The following is a 24,766-nucleotide window of genomic DNA, read 5'->3' as shown; positions in this document are numbered from 1 at the left end:
ATCTGGTAGTGAAATTTGTCTACCTAGGCTCTCAGAAGTTTCAAGAAATATCTTGGAGCTGGTTGTCTGTGATTGAAACAGTGGATTCAAATAAGGTATGTTCAGCTGGAGAAAATACCTTATTATGTATGATATTGTAAATCATACTCTAATGTGAAAACAGAAAAGACAACAGATGCACAATGTGCTGAGCTCTGTAGTTCTGAGCTATATTTTAATGAGTACATGTCCCTTCAAAACGGTGCCTTGGGTAATTGGGCCAGATGCTTCGTATCTGGGGACACGGTTATAAACAAAAGCCTTGTATGTGTGCATAATGGCTTATCTGCTCTCCGGCTTCCAACACGCCACTTCCCTCCTAACCCATTGCATGAAAGCAGCACAGCCGTGGTCAGCCCACCCAGTGGCCCATCAAGGGAGACAGGCGGAGGCTCCACACAAAAGCTTCACAGAAAGACGTCAGACCACATCACAGTCGCCCGTGCGCTCAGGTGAAATAACAAGCTGCCATGTCCTTTTCCCCTTTCGGGTGTGAAAGCAAAAACAGACCAATGCCTTGCACGTACTGTGCTAGGTTTTCTAGACGGGCATATAGTGTTACTGTCTGTGACTTTCCATGGGCCTGCTCGGGTTACCATATGTATGAATACACATCCCAGCATCTGAAGAAAGGAAAATATGGGGTGTTTGGTGGTTATGTTTAATTGAATTCATCTGGGAGTTTTAAATCCTGAGAATTCAGCCCCTATTTATAGTAGTTTAAGGTTTGAACAGCTTATGATTTTTTGTCCTTTTGAGAGGCAAGCCTCCCTTTTCCATCCCAGGGAATGCTTCATTGGCACATAACGCATTTTCCAGAGCCAACGGTAAAAACCATTAAATTGCCAGACTATGGAATGGGACAATGGTGACGATGTTCAGCCATTCTTATGCCTCTGAAGGCAATCTAGTCTTTACGGCTTCCCACTCAGACACAAAGAGAATTCAAATGCAAGAATTCTGTGGGCATCTGAAACCAGACCTTGTTTCTCTGACTCTTGGCAAGACACTCGACAACAAGCGAGGCTCTGCAGTAACATACCATTGTTCTCGCCACATGACCTCCCTTTCACAGGCGCCTTGTAAAGTCCCTAGTCTGTTCTCTCAAGACCCCATGCAATTCAGCAGGCACCGGCCAGTCAAGCATCAGATGCCCTGGGTCACTCTCCTAGTCAATCAAATTGGAGCTTATTCTCATAGAAAAACTTGCTGAGTTAAGAACCCAAGGGCCTGTGCAGGAATCTGGAAAAACTCCGTGATTCTCCACCTTCTGGGTTTCTTGGATGTGTCTCCTCCTGTCACCCTCCTGAATTCTCAGGACCATCATACACAGGGGTTCAGGTTATGCACCGCACAGGGGTGTACCTGCAGGTCCTCCATCTCACAATCAACATGTGAACTTGCAAAAGCAGCCCTGGGAATTCTGGGCCCCCCAGCTGAGCCCAGAGTAGGGACACATAGGCTGTGCAGACCCCGGAAAACTGGCACAAACTTGGGGGCTGCAGCACACAAGTGCAGTCACTGCTCCCTGACCCACGTCCACTCTTGGCATCTTTGAGATCTTGTCTCTCACCGACCGGCCATTCTCAGAGCTTGGTCCCCCCTGCCATAGTGCTCCAAGCCTGACACAACTGCCTTACTTGGAGGGCAGAGCAGGGAGCTTGGGATGTATATCAGGGCCTCCAGCAGTTACAAAGATGCTCACAGCAGTGCTGCTGCCCTCTGGGCTCTGGGAGGCTTCCCAGAATAAAACTATGCAATCATACAATCACACACCTTTTTTTCTTGAACACAAAAGCTTTTTTGTAATCCACATCCCTAGAGTTGTTTCCCCTGTTCTCTCACAGAGACTTAAATCTGGAATACTCTAAAGCTTTTCCCTCTTGGTACCATCTCTTTGTCTGTTTTTTTTTTTTTTTCTATTCTCTTTCTTTCTCTCGTTTCTCCCACCTTCAAACGCTGGCCTCTCCTCTCTCCTGACCTTAGTCAATCTTATCTTTGCTTCACAGGCTTCTGTACTTTCAGAGTTGGGAGAGATGGTGAAAATCATTGCCTCATTAGAAGATGGGGGGAAATGAGGTGACCTAGTTTGTAAGTGACAAACTCATGCTTCCAGCCTGTGACACTGGGTCTCTTTCCATTTCACCACATGGCTTGCCCCCCATCAGCTCCTAGGTCCCTTGAATGGGGGGTCAATACTATCATACAAAGCTGACTGGACTCCCCCTGCCTGCAGTAAATGTCTGAGTACTGTGTCAAAAACAAGCAAAAAGAACCCATCAAGTCAGCAGAAGGAAGAAAATAATAAAGACTAGAGAGGAAATAAAAGAGAAATTTTTTAAAAATAGAAAAAAATCAATAAAACCAAGAGCTAGTTCTTTGAAAGGGTAAACAAAATCAACAAAACTCTGGCCAGACCTGCCAAGATGAAAAGAGAAAGAACCCAAATAAACAAAATAAGAAGTGAAAGATGTGAAATCACAATTGATGTTATAGAAATACAAAGACCATAAGAGAATACTATGAACATTAGACTCTGTGGGAGAAGGCGAGGGTGGGATGTTCAGAGAGAACAGCATTGAAACAAGTATACTGTCAAGGGTGAAACAGAATCACCAGCCCAGGCTGGACGCATGAGACAAGTGCTCAGGGCTGGTACACTGGGAAGACCCAGAGGATGGGATGGAGAGGGAGGTGGGAGGGGGGATTGGGATGGGGAACACATGTAAATCCATGCTGATTCATGTCAATGTATGACAAAAACCACTACAATATTGCAAAGTAGTTAGCCTCCAACTAATAAAAATAAATGGAAAAATAAAAAAATTTAAAATTAAAAAGAGAATACTATGAACAATTATATGCCAACAAATTGGACAACTTAGAAGAAATAGACAAGTTCTGAGAAACATATAGCCACCAGAACTGAATTGAAAAGAAACAGATAATTTGAACAGACTGAGCACTAGAAGTGAAATAGAATCTGTATTTAAAAAAAAAAAAACAAAAACCACCTTCCTGCAAACAAAAGTGCAGGACCAGATGGCTTCACTGGGGAATTCTATCAAGCATACAGAGAACTTACACTGATCCTTCTCAAACTCTTTCAAAAGACTGAAGAGAACAGCCCTAAAGTCATTTTATGAAGCTACCAACACCCTGATATCAAAATCGGACAAAGACAATACCAAAAAAGAAAATTACAGGCTGATATCTTTGATGAATATAGACGCAAAACTTCTCAACAAAACATTACCAGACCAAATCCAAAAACACATAAAAAGATCTTACATCATGATCAAGTCAGATTGATCTTAGAGTCATAAGGATGGCTCAGCATCACAAATCAATCTATGTGATATACCATATCAACAAAAGAAAAGACAAAAACCTCACGATCATCTCAACAGATGCAAAAAAGTATTTGATAAAATTCAACATCCATTCATAATAAAAAACTCTTACCAAAGTGGGTATAGAAGGAACATATCTCAACATAATGAAAGCATACCCACTGAAATTAATCTTCAACAAAGGAGACAAGAACATACAATGGGGGACAATGAGGGAAAGACAGCAAGTGGTGTTGGGGCAGCTGGACAACTGCCTGTAAATCAGTAAAGTAAGAGCACACTCTCACACCATACATAAAAATAAACTCAAGATGGCTTAAGACTTAGACATAAGACACGACCATAAAATTCCTACAAGAGAATATAGGCAGAACATTCTCTGACATAAACTGTACCAATGTTTTCTTAGCTCAGTCTCCCAGGGCAATAGAAATAAAAGCAAAAATAAATAAGTGGGATTTAAACTTGCAAGCTTTTGCACAGCAAAGGAAACCATAAACAAAATGAAAAGACAACCTATGGACTAGGAGAAAATATTTGCCAACGATGTGATCAACAAAGGCTTACTTTTTAAAATTTACAAAAAGTTCACATAATTTAATAATAAAAAATAACTCAATCAAAAAACAGCAGAAAACCTAACTAGACATTTCTCCAAAGAAGATAAACAGACGGCCAAGAGGCACATGTTCAACATCACTAATTCTTAGAGAAATGCAAATCAAAGTTACAAGATACCACCCTCAGCCAAAAAAAGAATAAAATAATGCCATTTGCAGTAACATGGAGGCAACTAGAGATTATCATACTAAGGGGAGTTAGAAAGAGAAAGACAAATACCATATGATATCATTTATATGTGGAATCTAAAATATGATACAAATGAATTTATTTATAAAACAGAAACAGATTCACAGTCATAGAAAGGAGAAAGGGTGTGGGGAGGGATAAATTAGGAGTCTGGGGTCAGCAGATACAAACTATTATATAAAAAGACAAACAACAAGGTCCTACTGTATAATACAAGGAACTATATTCAATATCCTGTAATACACCTTAATGGAAAATAATATGAAAAAGAATACATATATATGTGCATATAACTGAATCACTTAGTTATATACCAGAAACGAACACAATATTGAAAATCAACTATACTTCAATAAAAATAAGTAAATAAAAATTTTTTTAAAAAAAGAACCCATTGACTACCAACCACAGTAACACCACTTCCCTAGTGGTTATGGGTACACTGCTTCTCTTCTTACGATAAGGTCACAAAGGGTCAGGTTATATCCCTGATCCCCTCAGAAGGCTGGGGATACATTAGGCACCGCAGAGGGAGAAACGTGTGGTGGGAAGTTTGCATAAGGCTCCTGGGCACAGAGAGGCTGGCCACCTCCAGCGCCATAGAGGAGGCACTTCATACAATGGACTTGAATCACACGGCAGCCACTCCGTCTGCTCCTCACCAGGCCTCTGCATCTGAAACCAGCCACCTCTTTGTGAAGATAAGGTGCAGCGGAGTCACCTCTGGTCTGGAAGTCTGCAGACCAGTGACATCCTGGGTCACCCTCCAACCTGCGCCAGGCCTTCCTTCTGGGAAATGATGCCCCTCTCGTCATTCAGAATCTATAATTCTCTAAAAAAGCACCCCACCTCCGGACTAAGCAACAGGCTACTGAGTAGCAAGTGCAAGCATAAGGGGCCCAAGTGTGAAGCCTGGAGCAGAGGATGCCTTTCTCTTGGGCCACTGGGTTTCACTGGAAGTTTTCTTGCTCTCAAACTGCCAAGCCAGGTCTGGGATCAGAAAGGGTGTGGGTCTGGCCAGTGGCTTTGGGGGATTTTCAGGTTAGAGGCACCAGGTCTTGTTACCAGAAACCCCCAACCAATACACCTGACACTTCAGTGTTCCCCTTTCAAGGTCGAGAGCAGCCGTGCAAATGAAAACCGAATTTGCCACGTCCTGACATTTCTGAGACAAAGTGATAGAAGCAGAGCCTGTTACTGGACTGCATCTGTCTGGCCAGAAATGTAGGAATTGGGGAATCTAGGCAGATACAAGGCAGGAGAGGCGCACAGGAGCTCCCTCCTTTCTGCCCACGGTCTGAAGTCTGGGTCACTTTTGGCAGGTTTAGCAAGGGAATGTGTGCATCGGGATGTGAGTGCAAGGAAGACGACAACTCACGTGGCTCCTTTTGCCTTCTTCATCTCCCATCGACGTAATGACTGTCTCTGAAAAGACCATCTGTCCAGTCCGGTTGTTTGTGATCTACAGGAGAACAGGGACAGTGAATGTGAAACAGAAGGGATTCTGGACAAATCCCACAAGTTGTTGGTTTTTTGCTGCTTTCTATTTTCTGAAGCAGCAGCATCTGTCAAAGTAGACAGAATGCCCGCTCCTCCCTATGTCTCTGAACTCCACCAGCAGCATCAGAACAGTAATTAAGAGACAGAGCAGAGTCTACAGCATGGGGCTGCCAAGGGGAGGACTGAGGAAGTCTGTGTAAAGCACGCAAACATTTAACACTAGCTATTTTTATCATTCTTGGGGCTTATTCAAGCTCCAAGTCAACTTTCTTTTCAACAACTACAGGCCTGGGTAGTGAAGGAAGCAGGTTTTAGCTAGAGCAGCCCCTTCCTGATTCTGGGGAACTGTTTTGTTTCCTCAAGAAAAGTGCTTAATTATGTGGCAGCCTTGATGGGAGGGGAAGTTGGGGGAGAATGGATACAGGTGCATGTAGCTGAGTCCCTCTGCTGTCCACCTGAATCTATCACAACATTGTTAACTGGCTATACTCCAGGACAAATAAAAAGTTTAAAAAAAAAAAAAAGAAGTGCTTAAGTATGCTGAGAGGAGGCCTGGCCCCCTATTCCTTTCGCTATTGTCTGCCTGGCTTCTGTAACCAGGAGTGGGCACCTCAAAGCTGAGCCTTAGAAGCCTGATTGGAAGCCTGATTGAAACTCAGGCCACTTGCCCCATCCAAGGCCAGGTCTAAGCCTCATGTTGGTGATAAAAGGACAGAGAGAACCTCAGGAGCTAGGGGATCGGTGTTCTTTGATCCCTGGCTCAGACACCAACAACCGTCTAGTATGTAACCTGGAACAAATCGTTTCTGTTCTCTGATTCACAGTTTTCTCATTTCTAGGTCATCTTTAAAGTTCCTGCCAGCTCTAATATCACAGGCGTCTGTAGCCAAAACAAAGTGGAAACTCTTAGCCTAGTGTGCAACAGTGGATCAAATTCCAGTTCTAATTCCAGTTCTGGGGCATAAGGATCATGTCTTCACCAACATACTTTAAAATTTTTTATGTAAATAATTCCTCTCTCCAGCAAAGAAATGATGTCTTCTTCCTTTTATACCAGATTTTCACAAGATTAACCAATGCTATATATTTTTAAAATTATACAGTCCTGTATGTAAAGATCCAGGGACTTCTCTGAGGTTTGATTACACTAAGGTGCATTTTTGTATCCCTAGGAAGAGAAATACGTACAATGTTTTCCAAACATGTTTCACCACTGAGCTCTTCTTTTATAAAGCATCATGCAGGACAGGAGCTCCATGGAACCCACTCAAGAACTACTATACCATGCAGATGCCATAACTTCACCATAAGAACAATGGCAATATTAACAGTAAGAACAATTTGCTGCTGCATAATGCTTTACAGTTTACAACATCTCTCACACACTTTAACTCTTTTGGCCCCCACGACACCATAAGGTATTACAGATGCTGATTTTCCTATTTCCTAAACATGGTTAGTGAGGGTCACAAAGTTGAAAATCATACTTGTTACTGGCAGGACACATACTTGGGTATTCTGACATTCACAAGGAGCAAATTTAAGAAGCAGCCAAACCTATTGGCTACTTATTGTCAGAAAGGATGACTGAATATTGGTTCTGACAGGAATAAAATAATCACTTTTGGAGACAAAGACTGGAATTCTCCAGTCTTCAGATGAGCAATGCTAAAGGATTCTGTTTGGCAGGTGGCTCATTCATTTCTGTGGGGGGTGTGCTCTGGAGCTGGGGCTGTGATATGCAGTGGGACTAGAGCCACACAAAGGCTACTTTATAGTCAAGGCAATGGCCCATGAGAATTGACCCTTTAATCCGCTCTGGCACAGAAATGCTATTGTGTCAGCTCAGTCATTACCTGGACACTTGAACAAAAGCAAGGCTCTTTTGTGAGAATCTTCATGGCCTTGTGCATAGGCCTTGAGATGAGATCAGAGGTCAACTTTACGGCCTCTAACAATGACCCAACATCTGCACACCAGACTCTCTTTAAGAGGAAACAGGCCACATGATTTGATCTCAAAGTCCTACCAAAGTCACCCTGGAGACATCTCTTGCTGGGGGCAAGCGAAGGCCACCTTCCTTTGCAATGTTTTCTTCCTCAGGTCAGATTGAGAACAAACCTGCTCACTCCTCATGCAAGATTTTGGACCAAGAGACACTTAGACGTATGGTAGGTTGGAAAACAGGCCACTGTAAAATTTTGAATGGATAGCCAGCAAACAGATGAATGTTTCATCTTGTGGCAATAGAGGTTTTCCATTCTGAAGACTTGAGTATATCATATCTGAGCTCCTAAGGAGATGGTGAAGATCTATTCAGCGCAACATGAACTCTATTTCAACTCCCTACTGAATCACAGATAAAAACCTGTGAGATAAATTCCTCAAATTCAATACTGGGAGAGTCTTTCTCTAAACACTTATTTGCTTCCTTTATTCAAGTAATAAAAATCCCTGAACATTCCTTTGCAATTGGACTGGCAGGAAGACTAGAGTTAAATTTATTGCTCCAATGCAAAAGCAATTTATGTTTTTGATACATATCTTTCCCCTTTAAATAATCTCCCTCACTCCCTCTGGCTTTTAACCTGTATTTTACCATCTTTATTGTGTATTTTTGACTTGTGTATCAGATATGTAAACATCTGCACACCAGACTCTTTGAAAGAGGACACAGGTCACAGCTTAATCCGCTGATGGGACTGGGCACTGAAAAAAGGAGGAAGTGCTGGCCACAACTTACCTTGTGAATTTCTCGGTGGACATGGATGGTATTATTTCCCACCTTGGTTTCTGTGTTGGTCTCGTTGTGGTAGCTGGGAGGTAAGTGTGCTAGGTTCACTTCCGATGATGTTTTAGCAGCAGCCTCTTCGGCTTCCATCTAATTAAATCAATGAATTTAATGAGCAATATTGCTTTCTCCTGATACATATCAGAGTCCATTAGAAAAAAGAACTACTTCTCTTTTCCTCTTCTGCAATAACAATGGTGCTGCTGATAAGTACCACTGAGAACTGAGCAGAACAAGACATTGTTCTAAATGTTTTCATATACTATCGTCTTACATCTCACAGTCTCCCTATGGGGTGGGTGTTAATGTCCCCATTTCACAAGTGGGGCAACTGAGGCTCAGGACGACTAGGTAACTTCCCAAGATTCCCAGGGAAGGGCAGCATTGGGATTTGAGAATGCCCCCATTGAGCAATCTTGACTCCTGAGAGATGCTCTTGGCGCCGCTCCCATCTCCCCATGTCCTAATCAGGAGGTCACTCACATGCAATTCCCTTACATTCCAGCAACCAACTCTTTCTCTGAGAGCATTCTCTGACTACAGAAGTGTGTTCCGTCTGGCACAGGCACCAAGTGTTAGGTAGTGAACACCCCAGGGACAACTCTCAATTTGAGAAGAACAGCCTGTGAGGGTGAGTTCCCCAGTGCCCTCTCCACCCAGGGGGACAGTTTCTCTCTCTCCAAGAACCTCAGAGAGATGGAACCCTAGTTGTCCCTAGAAGTCACCTGCTCATCAGCACAGCCTTTACTGCCTTCTTCCTTTTCCATCTCACTCCCCTACTTCCTCCTAGTGTTTCTGGGATCACATCACAAATAAATTACATGCACACTAATTCGCTTCAGTTGTGTGTGACTCTTTGCAACCCTACAAACTGTAGTCTGTCAGGCTCTTCTGTTCATGGGGAGTCTCCAAGCAAGAATACTGGATTGGGTTGCCATGCCTGCCTTCAGAGGATCTTCCTGACCCAGGGATCAAACCCATGTCTCCTGTGGCTCCAGTACTGCAGGTGGATTCTTTACCACTGAGCCACTGGGGAAGCCCAGCAAATAAATTATTTGCTCCCAAATCCTTGTTGCAGGACTGAGTGGGGGTGGAGACCAACCTAGGACAGCCCCTTCCCCATGACTGGTAGGGTCACAGTTATGAGTCCTTCCCCATCCACCTTCTGAGTATGAGAGAGACCCCTGTAGAGGTTCAGATGACCCATTCCATGGTACACCCTTCTTCTGGCCCTTCTTACACAAGTGTTCTTTGCTAATGTCAGGTTTCTGAGGCCACTGTCCTCCAATCATGAGCCTCCATGGCATCTCTACCAGACACGTCAGCCAGATTGAATCTGTACCCACTTCCAGACCCAGACTTGATGAGTGGGCTGGTGACAACTGGACCAGTCACAGCTGATTGGACTCAAACAGAAGCCACATCATGGACTAGCTGAGCCAACCAGACACTCTCTCGAGGAATTTAAAATGAGAGACACAAAGAGAAGCTCTAACTGGTGGTTGGCAATTTTCCAACAGTGCAGCCTTGACTCTCGGCTATTTTTATTCCTTTAAATTAATCCTCAAAAAGGATTTTACTATTTAAAAAAAAGAAATCACTGTTCTCTATTCCCTTATATACTATAAGAGGTCCATCTTTTCCAATCTTTTCCAACCAGGTTTGCTGAGCTGGGTATACATGGGGGAAGAATTCCCATGTCTCAGTGGAACACAGAGACACTGCACTAGAACTAGAAGCGTGAAGAACATCTAGTCAGCATAAAGGCCCAGAAAACCAAACAAGGACTTGGTCAGCAGCCACTGTGCACTGTGTTCAACCATGAGACAACTCCTGACATGTCTGAAACCTGATCACTGCCTCCATGCCTGGGCAACAGCTATGTCTGAGCCATTGCTCAGTCCCTTCCATATCTCCTCGTGTAGTCACAGCAACTCTTTGAGGAAGTATTATTCGCCTCATTTGCAGATGAAGAAAATGAGGTTGACGAAAGTGGAGGAATGTCTAAGGTCATCACATTCTTAGTAAGTGGCAAAACTTAGATTAGAACTCAGGTCGGTCTGACCCCAAATTATGTGTTTTTCCCAGTATAAGATTCTGCTTGTGCTTTTACTGGGGACACAGGGCATCTTCACACAAGCTAGTTTGAGGATGATTATGAAAGTCTCTAGAAGTCAGTCAGGTTCAAAGAAGAGAGGAAAAAGGCTTCTAGGGGGAGGGAAGCCATGATTAGGCTGGTCTCAAAGGACAGATATGAGCTGGATTGAGAAGAGCATGGAGGAGGCAAAATGGTGGCAGCCTGGATGAGAAAGGAGTGTCATAGGCTAGGGCAAGGGATCCATGCTGGACCCCAAATGGATAAAATGATGACGAAGTAGGACAGATTGACAGATGGATCCCGGGTATAGTTCTAAAGCAGATGATGTTAGCCTAGTTCTCAACCAGAAGGGTACCTCAGAGTCATGCTCAATGCTTTAAAAAATATCTACATATCTAGAGCTGCCAAATTAAAATTTCTGGAGTGGGCACCCCACAAAACAATGAGTTTTCCAGATGATTCTGAGATATTCCCTCCCCTGTATTCACCCCCAGGTAAGAACCTCTGCACCAAGCAATGGGGAGCAGCAGCAAGCTCTGAAGACTAACTGGGACATAATACAGAATCGAGAGAAGGAAAAGAATGGAGTCAGAGAACTAGCTAGAAGCAGGCTGAGAGTCAGAAGTTATATCTGTGGAGGGGCCTTCTATTTGGAGGGGCCTCCAAATAAATCTAGAAGAACTCAGAAGCCTTTCTGAGAGCTCACCACTAGATTTGGCAAGAAGTTGCCCCCAGCAGCATCCGAAGGCAGCAAACTAGAAAGTACCCAGGTTCTGGAGTCAGGGAACATGGGGTTAAGTCCCAGCTCAGCCACAAAGCAGCCACGTGATCTTCGGCAAGATAACAAATGCTGGGGTGGCTAATATGTAACACCTTACAGAAAGACCCAAATGATCTTTTTGGTCAACCCAGTATCTCTAAACCTCAGCCTTCCTGTTTGTAAAATGATGATGATTCTACTTTATTGGACAGATGTAAGAATTAAAGCTCATGAAATCTGAGAACTTGGTCCAGTATCTGCCATTGTGCAAAGGTATAATAAAGCAGTTTTAGAAGAAGCTAGTTTGCCAGGGGATGTCTGGGTAGGGGTGGAAAAGGCAGAAGTAGATAACATATGTTGGAAGGGTTTGCTAATAAAATAGAGGAGAAACGGATGAGGTTAAGAGAGGAGACTTAAGACAAAGAAAAAGCCTTTTTAAATTTGTTTTAAGGGAGAGATCCTGGGCTGTTTAGTGATAGAAAAGGAACAGCTGGGAAAGAATAGGAGTCTGGGGATGCTAGAGGGACTAAATCCAGAAGGAGAACAGAACATTAGTGCTTTTACAATTCCTATAGGAATCAGACTCCTTCAGTCTGGCTTACATATAATTGACAAGGTACCAAATTTAGAATTTGCTCTGGGCTGAGCAGATAGTCTTTATATAAAGCCATTTCCCCCTCAACCAGTGGTTATTCCAACAGAATGAGCTAAAGCTCTTTCATGGCACCACAAACTAAAAGTACAGCTTACAATGGAAATTTCAACCACAACTATTACGGCTGCTAGCAAGAGAAACTTAAGCCTGAAGCAACAGGACTTGTTTCATAGAGGAGGAATGTGAATATTATTTAACATGGCACTCACAATTTGTTAACTCTGTGTTTGTTAAAGGAACAGAGTAAGAAAAACCGGAGAGAGAAATTCAGTTGGCATTCTTCCTAGGAATAATGAGTTGATAAGAACATTCTGTTGTAAAATATGCCAATTATAGATGTGGTAATGGAGGGGTGGGGAGTGGCTTTATCCTCAAAATATGTTTATCAGTAACAAACAGCCCAGACTGAACCATTTGAAGATTTGCTTCCTCTCATTAATGACCCTATAACCAGAGTTAACTTTTTTCCCTTAAGAGAAATCAGCAGCTTGAGTCAGCTGGAATATTTTAAATGTCAGGAAGTTACTTGAAAGCGGATTCATGATGCAACTATGTAAACAATTAATGCATCTGGCCGCAGGTCCTTTTCTGTTCTTCACTGGGACAGTAAGTAAATAGCAATTATCTTGTGTTTATGAGATTTAAGGGGCTTTCTGGCAATCTCTTTTAAAAAATTAATACTAACAGCCATAATGCATTGTGATTCTATTATATATCAGACACTGGTGGTTCCTTTGTTATCATCCATACTAGTGCTATTAATAGATGATAATGAGTATGTTTGTCTGTGTGTTAAGTCACTTCAGTCGTGTCCAACTCTGCCACCCTATGTGCTATAGCCCACACCAGGCTCCTCTGTCCATGGGATACTCCAGGCAAGAATACCAGAGTGGGTTGCCATACCCTTCTCCAGAGGATCTTCCTGACCTAGGGATCGAACATGGGTCTCATGTCTCCTCCACTGGCAAGCAAGTTCTTTTCCATTAGTGCCAGTGAGAGCCATTATTTATTGAGAATCAACAATTTCTCATAGTCCTTACAACAGCGACAAGAGGGGGCAACTTATATTGCACCAATTTTACTTAACCCCATTTTATTTTTTGGCCACTGCGTGCCTTGTGGGATCTTAGTTCCCCAATCAGGGATTGAACCCAGGGTCACAGCAGTGAAAGTGCTGAGTCCTAACCACTAGACCACCAGAGAAGTCCCTACTTAACCCCATTTTTGACAACCAGATCGCATGCTTTACTTACATCCTTTCATTTAACTTTCCCCTTTACCCCAGAGGTGGACACTTCCTCCACTTTGGAGCCTGGATCCCATCACTCGTACGTGGCAGAGCTGGGATGAGATAAGAAAGGTTGACTCCCACTGAGTCGGGGGGGCGTGGCAGCCAATGTCTCCCTGGGTAGCAGACCGCAAAACTCAGGCAGAGCCACATCTGGAGCAGGAAGGCTGGGGCCCAAGCAAAGGCAAAGTGGCCAACTCCCATGGAGTGAGCACCAGTACCCTGGACTGCTGGGCCCCGAACTGCTCTGATCAATGAAGAGACTGAACGGGCCCTGCTGCTCCCTCGGCCCCCTCACCAGGAGCTACCAGCAGAGGACCATGCTGTGTGGTCAAGTTCACACTTGAATAAAAATGGGGAGGTGACCTGATGAGTCTCAATGGGAAGCCGTGGGCAGGAGGGAAAGTCCTAGAACCCAGCGAAGGGAAGCGGATGACCTGCTCTGGAACCAAGGATGATGTGTTCAGTTTAATCAGTGAAGGTGCAGAGTTAAAATTCACTGGGGCCTGTCTGACATCCCTGCCCCTTTCATTGTTCCGTGTCAGGATTCTCTTGCTTTCACAGGAAACAAAGTCCACATTTGGAATCTGGCCTGTCCAGTGGATGTTCAGGTACAGCTACCCAAGCAACCACCTTCCAACCCAGCATCTCCTTCACCAGGGTCCAGGGTCCAACAGGTCGACTGTTGTGGGAAGGAAGGGGAATGATCCCCAGACTAAGCAGGTGTGGGAGGAGAAAGCCATCTCACCTAGTAGATCAGAGCCAGCTTTGGAGGCTTTGCCCAAATGCAGTGTGGAGAAGCAGGAACATGGAGGCACCTAACCTACCAGCCTAGACATCTGATTTCTCACTGACTCCTTCCCTGGGATGGCTGGCTTCTCTCCAAAGGCAGGCTGCAGCCAGAGTCAGGCCCAAAGGGGCCACGCCCACCCACCCCAGGCAGCATGGCCACCCGGCTGGGAGAGCTGGACCACTTGCACCTTCTCTCCAGGCAACCCTGGCAATGCTTGCGTGCTGACCACAGCGGATGCCATCCACAGTGTTTGGATCTGGGAGGCAATGGAAGCAAGAAACAGGCAAAGTTTTCCCAAGATGTCTGGTATCTGATAACTAACAGCTGCTATATATGCACATCTTTTGCACTCCAGGTGCCACACATATCACAGATTTAATTCTAGTGGAAAACTCAGGTAAAGGATGTTAAGGGATTTGGCCAATGCCACCCTAACGTGAATGGCAGAGGAGGGCCCTGAGCCCAGGATTGACTCCAAAGCACCCTTGGAATCACAGTGGGGGGTGGCCTTTCACTTTGCCCCTGCTCCACTCACCCACCACTCATTGACACTGAGGGAGACTCCCAGGTTCCTTCTTTGCCCCACATGGCATTTGGGGAAGCCCAGACAGATTACCAGCACAGCTCAAGGCTTTCTGCCCCCATATGGAGAAGGGGACGACAGAGGATGAGATGGTTGGGTAGCATCACCCACTCGATGGACATGAGTTTGAGCAAGCTCCAGGAGTTGGTGACAGGCAGGGGAGCCTGGCATGCTGCAGTCTATGGGGTCACAAAGAGTCGGACATGACTGAGCGACTGAACTGAATGGCACCCTAATTGTCTCTTGGGAAGATGGCACAAGCTCAAAGCCCAACAGACAAGCTAGGACTTGAGATACCTGGAGCCTCCTCTGCAAAATCACAGTGCTGGAATATCAGGGGCCTTGCAAGCATCCGCTTAAAAGAGGATGAGGCCAACTGCACACCTGAAATTAATTGTCAGGTGATGCCGGCAGCCTGCAGGCAGGTGGTGGCCCCAGTTGTCCATGGGTGGATCCAGCCGGTGTCTCTGGGTGGACAGCCTCAGATCCAGAGCATTTGGCAGGAACCAGGTGGGATCTGGGATCACTCCCGCACTGCCTCCAGATAACTCGAAATCTGCTGCCGGCTGTGCCCAGCCCCTTAGCGGACCCGAGGACCCTGGCCAGACGTTGGGGCACTGCTTCGCCAGCCCCCACTATCACCTGCCTCGCGCTTCCCGGAGCGCAGGCCCCTCGGGCGCACCCACCTCCTCCACCGCGCTGCGCAGTTTGTACTGCGTGTCCTCCATCAGCTCCTCAACCTCGCGGAACATCTCGTTGAGAGTGGCCTCCTCCTGCGGGTAGTTGAGAGCCGGGCCGGGCTCGATCGGGGCCGAGGTCACCGTCGGAGCCGGCGCGGGGGCCGTGGGGACCGCCGCCGCCAGCAGCAGGCAGAGCAGGGTGCCCCCGAGCCGCCGCATCTCCGCCGCCGCCGCCTGCGCGTCCCAGAATGCGGTCAGAGGCGCGCCGACCACCCGCTCGCCCGCGCCGCCGCCCTGCCCCGCCCCGCCGCCTCCGGCTCTCACAGCCTGGCCCGCCCCCGGCGCCCCGCTTCCCCGCACCCACCCCCAGAAAGGAGGAAACCGAGTCTCCGGAGGACGCAACATCCCCAGACCGGGAAGCCCTCCCCCACCCCCACCCCAGCCCCGCGCCTGGATCCTCTCCGTACCCCCCCCCCCATAGTGGAGCACAAGCCGCGCTCTGCTACGGCCCCCCGGGATAGCTCCCTCCTGCGAGCAACAGAACCCAGGCGCCCCTACGCTTACACCTATCTCCCCCCAGGGCCCTGCCCCGCCCTGCACGCTCCCTGACCCCTCCTGGGTCCCGGGTTTGAGCCCCGTTCCGTTCTCCACCAGATCAGAGCGCCGTCCTGCTGCCGCGACCCTACTCCCGCCCCTATTCGATCCCCCATCTTGAGTGGTCAGAGAACTGGTCAACACCCCCACCCCCGGGGCTGGAACCAAATCCGACGCCCCCGTCCTCCTCCACCCACCCCGGAGGGACCGAGCTGAGCCACCCCCTTCCCCGCCCTTCACGCACCCCAACTGGACCGAGCTGCGCTCCGGTTTGGACCTGCCAGGCCTCGCCGGGGTCTGCCTGGAGGCTGCGGAGCGAGAGCTGCTTGGTGGGCGGACCGCCGGCGCTAGGAGATCGGCAGGGATGCGGCAGCGCTGGTACCCCGGCGAGCCCGCAGCGCTCGCCCCGCCCGCCCCGCCCCTAGGGAGGGGCTGCTGCCCAGCCCGCCGCCATTGGCCGGCCCGGGCGCCGGCGACCTCCCACCCCAGGCCGGCCTCCTCTGCCACCGCCCCTGGCCCTGCGGGAAGCTGACCCCTTCTCTGCTTCCCGTTGCCGCGCGGCTTCCCAGGGCGGCATTGTCATCTCTGGCCCAGATTCTTGCCACACTTTCCATGAGGTGTTCTTTCTGTGTCCAACCCTCGCCACCTTTCCTTTTCCAGGCTAGTCTGTACCTGGAAGGCTGGCACTCAAGGCCCATCACAAACTACTGGTCATAGTCTCTCTGCCATGGCTGACTCCTCCTCCAGCCAAGAAAACCCACCTGTAGCTCCCGCAATAGGTCCTAGGTCCTGAGAACGTCAGCAGGCTCTGCTGAGGCCGTTGAGGGAGGCAGAGTGGTTTAAGACTAGACTCTGCAGTCAGGCTCCGTGGTGTCAACCCCAGCTCTGCTCCTTAGGAACTTTAAGGATCTGACCAAGATATCAGACTTGTCTCTCCCCAGTTAGCCCAAATGTAAAATGGAGGTTGGAGTATGACAATTAAAAAAAAAAAATGTTGCTTACCATCTGGTTCTATAAGAATGAAGTCGCTAGCCCCTGAAGCTGCTGACCTTCAGCATACCCTGAAAGGAGTCCAGGGCAGAGATGGCGGCTGAGGCATTCTGTGCTCTGGGAAAATGGCAGAACAGGCGTTCAGATAGTTAAGATATTTTCAGGAGGGAGATTTATGAACCTGAACTCTTGCATCATCCCATTCTTAGAAAAACACTAAAACTACTAAGTAACATATGTGTTCCTCATGACTAGCAGCCACGTTTTATTGAGATGTGGGCTTGGTTGCACTTATCCCCTTTGCCAGAATCATGGATGCTGACTTTTCCCCCCTCCACCTTACCTCTTTGGAGCAGTTCCACAGAGCTTTCTGAGAGCTCATGGCTGTCTCATGGGCTGTCATCCTCAGTAAGTCCGCAAGGAAAACGGAAACTCACAGCTCTCCTGTTGTTATTCTGAATTCAGTTGACAAGTAGTAAGGGTACCTTGTCGGTAACAAGAATAAAACAGGGAAGTGGGGTATAAAGCTCAGTTTATTGTAATGAGAACAGAACTTGGTCTATTCACAGTATTCTCCTTAGTGCCCAGAACAGAGAGCACTCACATAATTTTTGGAAAATACCTGTATTTTATTTGCCAAACTGCTGCCTGTTTCTTCCTGTTACCCCTTCTGTCTGGACAGCCTTCCCTTCTCCCCTCAGCCAGACTAACTCCATCCCATATTTCAAGACTCGGAGCCTCTTGTTTCCTGGCCCGACTCCATCTCATTTCTCCTCTAGGACCCTCCCCTCCCCTCCACCCATGTCCTTCCCCATGAAGCCCTGACTTGCCATGGTCTATAGGTCTGGTCACTGGCCCAGGAGCTGCTAGGAGGCAGGAACCAATTTTCTCACCTTTGTGTCACTGGGGCTTCAGTTATATTCCATATTTGGTCACCAAGAAATGGATGGACTGGTCATTTTATCAGCTACTATTGATATATCAATATAAGCAATAACACTACTGAGAACTTGCTATGTGCCAGCAATAAGTATCAACTCATTTAATTCTCAAACAATCTCTGAGGTTGGTACTACTACTTTTATTCCATCTCACAAATAAGGAAACTTTCCTAAGGTCATGTAGCTCATATGTAATTGATTGAACTGGGATTTGAACACAAGAATCTGGCTCCAGAGCCTTCACCCTTCATTGCCAAACTCCTCTCCTATAAACTTGGTCAGGACCTATGAGAGGACTTGGGAGCATGAGATAAGCAATTTCTGCAGGTGACCACTTAGAAAACATGTATTTAGAGGAGACAATTCAGGATATGCCACCCCAAAATATGCCACTTTGGCACATTGACTATTTTGAATGGAAGGTGCTTGAGAAACAGCAGATGCACCTGCCCTTTTCTACCTAAAAATAGGCCATAAAATTTCTCGGGAGAGAGAGATGCCCTCCATGTACCAGGGAGAGAACATCCTTATCACCAGAGAGGAAGTCAATGCCAAAATGGATCTGTACAGACACACTTACTAAAATAACCCTTATCTTAGATTTGCCCCGTATCGCTCCCAGTCACTTCCCCACAATTCACTGTCCCTAACCCAATGCCCTTGGCCTTGTCACTTCTTCACAAATCTATCATTTTTTTGTCTAAAAGGTATATAAGCTTTCTGCTCTAGGTACCTTCTCAGGTCTTCATTTTCCTGTGAAGTCTCCCAGGTACATGTAAAATACTTTTGGAGTGGAGCATGCAGTCTGTGGGGTCTTAGTTCACTGGACAGGGATGGAAACACCAAGTCCTAACTACTGGACCCCCAGGGAAATCCCTACATGTAAAATTTTAATAAAATGTGGATGTTTTTCTCCTGTTACTCTGTGTTTTGTCTGTTTAATTCTTAGGCCCAGCTGGGGACTCTAAGAGGGTAGGGGAGAAGTTTTTCCCTCCCTACAAGGACCATGGCCTCTTTGGCATGCTCATCCAGCTGAGTCCACAGCAGAGTATCAATCAGAAAGAAAGCATATGGGGGCCTTCTTGGCATCAGACATGGTGCACACCCCAAATCTGTAGTGAGGGATGGGACTCAGAGAAGCCAGACCCTCTGCCCAGAGTCAGTCAGCAAGTGAGAGGTTGGTCTGGAACTAGACTCTGAGTGTGACTGACTGTAAAGTTGGCACTCTAAACTTTCCTTCTCATGATTGTCTTTGCACGCGTCTTCAAATCACTATATATCACCAAGATGTGGCTTCTAGCCATGTTCTCTTCAATTTCTGGGCCTTTGGATCAAGCCTGCTAAAAATCCAGGGAAAGCCCATTCACCCCCAGCATCCCCTGCCCTGAAGCCCTGTCTCAGCGATTCGTCAGCTTTCTCAGGGTGGCTCATCCTGTGCAAAGAGCCCGGAATGCAATCTCCCCCACCTTGCCATTCCAGGCACATACACTATGAAGAACCTAAAGCAGAATGGAGACACTTTGGGGCCAAGACAAGGCTTGTTGTGGTGCAGATTTATAGAGCAAACTGTGGAGTCCTATTCTGAGGCCACTGCAGTGGAGCCCAGAACCAAGGTCATCTCCAGAACTGACTGAGACCCTTTGTAAACATTGCCAAAAGCCCTCCTTGATCATCACCAACAAGCTTCCTGGCCCCACATTAGGCAAAAAATGCCCACCCCAGTACCCACCCTATAGCACCCTATCCAATCACCTAATGCCAACCTTCCAGCAGGAATTTTCTTTGTCTTGAGGCTATAAAGATTGGCTACTTGCCCATGAAGAGTGTCGGCTCTCCCTTGAGCCAGCCTGCTATTCTAACAGTGCCCTGTGGACTCTCCCTGGCCCGTCAAGAGGTGTTGGCCTGCTGTGCTTCCGGTGCCCACATTATCTCTGCTCTTTATTCTTAATAAGCTCTCTCCTTTCTGCAATACTTTGTGTTTGGAAAGTCTTTTCCAAACCTTGCTCAGACTGCCTTGACACAAATCATGGTCTACCATTCCTCCACATTGCTGACTTAAGAAACTAGAATTTTCTCCAGGTAAGGCTTGTCTTCTGCCTTATGTCTTTTGCCCTGAATTCTAGAGTTCTTGACTTTTAGGCTCAACTTTTCAAAAAAGAAAAAGAAAAATTTGAGCTGCCCCCAAGTGACAAGTGAAGGACAATGCATCCCCTCATATGAGGTCTAAATTTTGTACCCTGAAATGTAGGAATGTATCAATAGGGCCATTATTAAGTGAAAGTAGCAAAAAAGAGATAAAAGGGAAAAAAGAAAGGTAAGAAAATCTACAGTCCTCAGATGTAAGTGCTCCCCGGGTCCAGCCTGGTGATATGATCTTATCACCAGCCTGAGGCAGGAAAACTAGTGGGGTGCAGGGGGTGGGGGTGAGAGGGGTGGGGGGTTGTGTGTGGAGTGGAAGGTGGGGGGGGTGGGGGTGGAGGGGCAGGGCAGGCAGGTGGCCACAGAGATGGGCCCCAACCAGACCTGCACATATTCTGGGCTCCGAGAAGCTCAGGGACAGGAGTGGGGGAGCCCTCTGGGTTTGGGGTCTGACTTGAGAAAGGGTCACCTCTAGATGTTCATTGTGAACAGACAGGCCCAGGGGCACAGGGAGCAAGCAGAGCTGTCCAAACTGATCATCTTTAGGGTAATGAACTTGCTAAAACACCATAAATTCTCTTATATCCCTGGTCTAAGCTCTATATCCATCAGAGACATTGTTTTCTTTCTTTTAAGATGTTGGAAGCACTTCAGAATTATCATTCAAAATGTTTCTAAGTCCTCACATTTTCTCTCCTTGGGTCTCATTTCCTGGTTGAAGAAGTAGAAGCAGAGAGGTTGTCACCTGCTGGAAATTACATACATAGTCAGCACCCACACAACAATTTCAAGTGTAGCTATCTGCCCCACAGAAGTCTGCTCACGGCCATATTTAGTGTCTTTAGCAGAAGGATGGGTGAACAGGTTTCTACAAACAACAGAGAAGAAAATGGCAACCCACTGCAGTATTCCTGCCTGGAGAATCCCATGGACAGAGGAGCCTGGCAGGCTACAGTCCATGGATTCATGAAAGAGTCAGGCAGGACTTAGCTGTTAAACAACAACAGTTAAAGGCATGGACCAATATTTCTAGGCAACAATATGGTTACATTTTGAAAGACAAATGTGGCAGTTTTCAAAATGAAATGCCCAGAATGCTTTTTGTGCTTATTTTAAAATCTCAAAGCAGTTATCTACTGTTTATGAAGGCTACAAATAAGGGAAAAATAATAGAAATGGGCAAGGCTGTGGTTTTTCCAGTTGTCATGTATGGATGTGAGAGTTGTACTATAAAGAAAGCTGAGTGCAGAAGAATTGATGCTTTTGAACTGTGGTGTTGGAGAAGACTCTTGAGAGTCCCTTGGACTGCAAGGAGATTCAACCAGTCCATCCTAAAGGAGATCAGTCCTGGGTGTTCATTGGAAGGACTGATGTTGAAGCTGAAATTCCAATACTTTGGCCACCTGATGCAAAGAGCTGACTCATTTGAAAAGACCCTGATGCTGGGAAAGATTGAGGGCAGGAGGAGAAGGGGACGACAGAGGATGAGATGGTTGGATGGCATCACCGACTCAATGGACATGGGTTTGGGTGGACTCCAGGAGTTGATGATGGACAGGGAGGCCTGGCGTGCTGTGGTTCATGGGGTCGCAAAGAGTCGGACACTACTGAGCAACTGAACTGAACTGAACTGAACAGAAATGGACAGGCTACCTCTGAGGTGGAAGGTAGGGGAAGAGGTGGGGAACATCTTCAGTCACATTTGTAGCATTTTTTTTCTTTGAGAAAGAGAATGTAGCAACGCGGAGTTCTGAAGAAGTGTCCAAAGACAAATGACTATAGTTGATGAACAACATATGGGTATATGGGTGTGTCTGTTGTACTATTCTCTGTATATTTAAAATATACAGGATATTTAATATACAAACTATATTTAAAATAGTTTGTGAATAAATTGGTGACTCAGTGGTAAAGAGCCTATCTGCCAATGCAGAAGACATAAGAGATGTGAGTTCTATCCCTGAGTCAAGAAGATCCCCTGGAGGAGGGCATGGCAGCCCACTCCAGTTTTCTTGCCTGGAGAATCCCGTGGACAAAGGAGACTAGCTGGCTACAGTCCATGGGGGTCATAAAGAGTTGAACACAACTGAAGTGACTTAGTGTGTGAATAAACTGAAATAAGCAAAAACTTAAAAGGCAAACACCCTACCCCAGCCCCCCACCCCTATCCTGCACCCCTCCAAAACAAAACAAAGCAATGCAACCTCTTAGAGCCAAACAGACTTCTTAGATCTGTTCCTGGCAGGAATGCTCCCTTCCTCACGGCCCAGCAGTGGCCCTTACTGCTATGAGGTGAGAGGGGAGGATGGGAGGGTCCACACCAGGCCCAGTAGAAGAGCCCTTTCTCTTCATAAAAGGCCCTTCTGTCTGTTCCAATGGTTGGAAATTTTCCTCCTGGAGTGGATGCAAGGGTAAGGGGAGCTGGACTCAAGTAATGACCCTGGGGACTGGATGGGGCTTATCTGTCAAACCCTCCCCCAACTCACTGCCACCACCAAGATAGGGTAGAGTTTGCAAACAAGGAAACCTCAGACTTTCACAATTTAGAGGCACACAGTCTGGATAGGTGACTATTGTACCCTGATTTTTAAAACTTCAACCATTTGGAATAATTAATTAGACCAAGGAAGGATTTATTCCACATTTCCCTTTTTCTTTCCCTTCCATCTTATTAATAGATAGACTACACTGAGCATAATTTGGAAACAAATGTGAAGGGTTGGCTCAGAGATCAGGTCTCCGCATGACTATTTAGTATTTAGTAGCTGTTTGCTGAAATGCAGGCCCTGTGAGATTGTCCAGGATACCGGCCTCTGCAACCACCCCCTGTTCTGTCCAGCAGGCAGTTTGTAGGGAGTTTGCACTCAATAAGGAAATCTTGAATGAATGTGGGCCTGTTAGGGACTGGGATCCCCACCCACAAGGAGTCTATAGTATACAAAGAAACAGAGAAGTAAGCAGATAATATCAGGGCAGTAAGACAGAGGAAAAGACAAGAGAACTTGATTCTTTTCAGAACATCCATGGGAGGTGAGAGGAGTCCACCGCGGTCCGATTATCTCTAGGGAAGTGGGCAATCCTGTGGTATCTGCATGGATGACCCACCTCTCTCACCCCTTTGATTGGGTCAGGATGGACACCTGTCTAAAACCCATCTGTTTTCCACCTGAATTTTAAGGCTGGAAACACCATTGTTGAGCTGCTTGAGGATAAAAGCCAACGCAGTAGAAAATTAGAGAGAGAGATTGAAGGAGAGACACATTTAGAGAAATGAGATTTGATAAGTGTGAGAAAGGGAGTGATGGGAGAGAGGGGCAACCTCACCCCATGATGTCATTCTGGTTCTTGGTTCTAATTTTTCATGAGTTTGAAACCCAGCTGCCCTTAGACTCTGAGATGTTTGGGGATTCTCATATATTTCCCTTTTTGTTTCAGCTAGGTTTCATAACTTTCTTTTACTGGCTACCAAGCTGCCTTAAATGTCTAGGGCAGGGCTGCCTATATTATAACAAGACAATCTGCATCAAGGAAGTTTGCATTAGAGGAGATCCACGGCTAAGAAATAGAGGGCCACCAGGTTCAGCAGAACAGGGAATGGTCAGCCAGGGGTCTCCTCCCCTTTGCTAGCCTCTCTGACCCAGAGTGCCAGTCACCAATTTTATCGAGGCTTCCCAGTTCCTGTCTGTAAGTTATGATTGTTATGAAGAAATTGGTGCCAAGATTTTTCTGAATGGAAACTCCACCTGGCTTTGGAAAGAGTGTTCATGTGGATTCAAGGTTTCCATGAGTAACTGCTACTGAATATCCAAAACATATATTTACTGTGCCAAGTTTCCGTGGGTGGGTGAACAAAAGACTCCCAGAGGGCCATATTCCTGGCTGTCACCCTCGGACTGAGATACTGCAAGGATGAGCCCCAAGCCTGGTTGTCTTGCTTTGCTATTTAGCAGGTGGGTTCATGTGCTCTGTACATTCTTGCATGTGTATCTGAAGAGGAGGATGGCAAAGGACCAAGAGAATTTGGTGGAGCCAGTGACAAAAGAGAAAGAGCAAAGAATTGATGTTATCAGACAACGGTAGAGGAAGACTATAGATGTGTTTCTACCCAGTTCTTTGCATTGCTTTGGGTCAGAATGGTGTGCTTATTTCTCCCCTGGGGCAGTTTTCAGTGCTGGCTCCATAATAGAATTACCTGGGAAGTTTGCTAAACAATACAGATGCCTGAGTGTCCTTTGGAGATACTGACTCAGTACTTATGAGAGAGGGTCCTTCATGGTACATTCTGGAATGGTCCTCACTGAGAATTCATTTTTCATTAAGTCTCACCAAAAATCTCTCCTCTCATGCCCTCAGCCTATCCCCTGACCTGCGCAATAGCCAGCAGCACTTGCTTCTCCTGGATGTGACTGGAAGCTGCTGGAAAGATGGCTGGACTTGGAGCTGGATAGTGCTGAATTTAGGTTTGGGCTCTTACCCTAACTGCCGTGATGTGACTATCCCAGGATTCTCTAGCTTATGGGCGCATTATGCCCAAACCACAGGGCTTTTAGCCCACACCTGCTGTCACTGAGATAATCTGGGAAGTCCCCAAGAGATGTGTTTGTGCGTCTGTGATTCAGTTCTGGTTTCCAGTCACCTCCACTATCACCATCTTCAAAATTGTTTTGCCACCTTGAAGATAATGAGTCAAAACTTAATAGGGGAAGAGCTCAACAACATAGCATGGTGTTCCACTGGGTGGCTGCTGTTGGA

At 46.5% G+C, this 24,766-nt stretch overlaps 1 protein-coding gene across 1 annotated transcript in view; it reads right to left on the bottom strand.

Annotated features, from left to right (window-relative positions):
* The window catches only part of DKK3 (dickkopf WNT signaling pathway inhibitor 3), a 50,717-nt gene extending 34,372 nt beyond the window's left edge, over positions 1–16,345 (bottom strand). Inside the window, exons 1-4 of the mRNA XM_043481522.1 lie at positions 16,189–16,345; positions 15,357–15,584; positions 8,446–8,583; positions 5,581–5,664 (exon numbers count right to left, since the gene is read on the bottom strand). Coding sequence (XP_043337457.1) covers positions 5,581–5,664; positions 8,446–8,583; positions 15,357–15,569 — 435 coding nt within the window. The 5' untranslated portion in view covers positions 15,570–15,584; positions 16,189–16,345. The remainder of the gene's footprint in view (positions 1–5,580; positions 5,665–8,445; positions 8,584–15,356; positions 15,585–16,188) is intronic.
* Between the last annotated feature and the right edge of the window lie 8,421 nt (positions 16,346–24,766).

Source organism: Cervus canadensis, chromosome 11 (assembly GCF_019320065.1).
Source record: "Cervus canadensis isolate Bull #8, Minnesota chromosome 11, ASM1932006v1, whole genome shotgun sequence".
NCBI classification, from domain to species: Eukaryota; Metazoa; Chordata; class Mammalia; order Artiodactyla; family Cervidae; genus Cervus; species Cervus canadensis.
The sequence above is the reverse complement of the archived record's forward strand: the minus strand, read 5'-3'. Positions and strand labels throughout refer to the sequence as shown.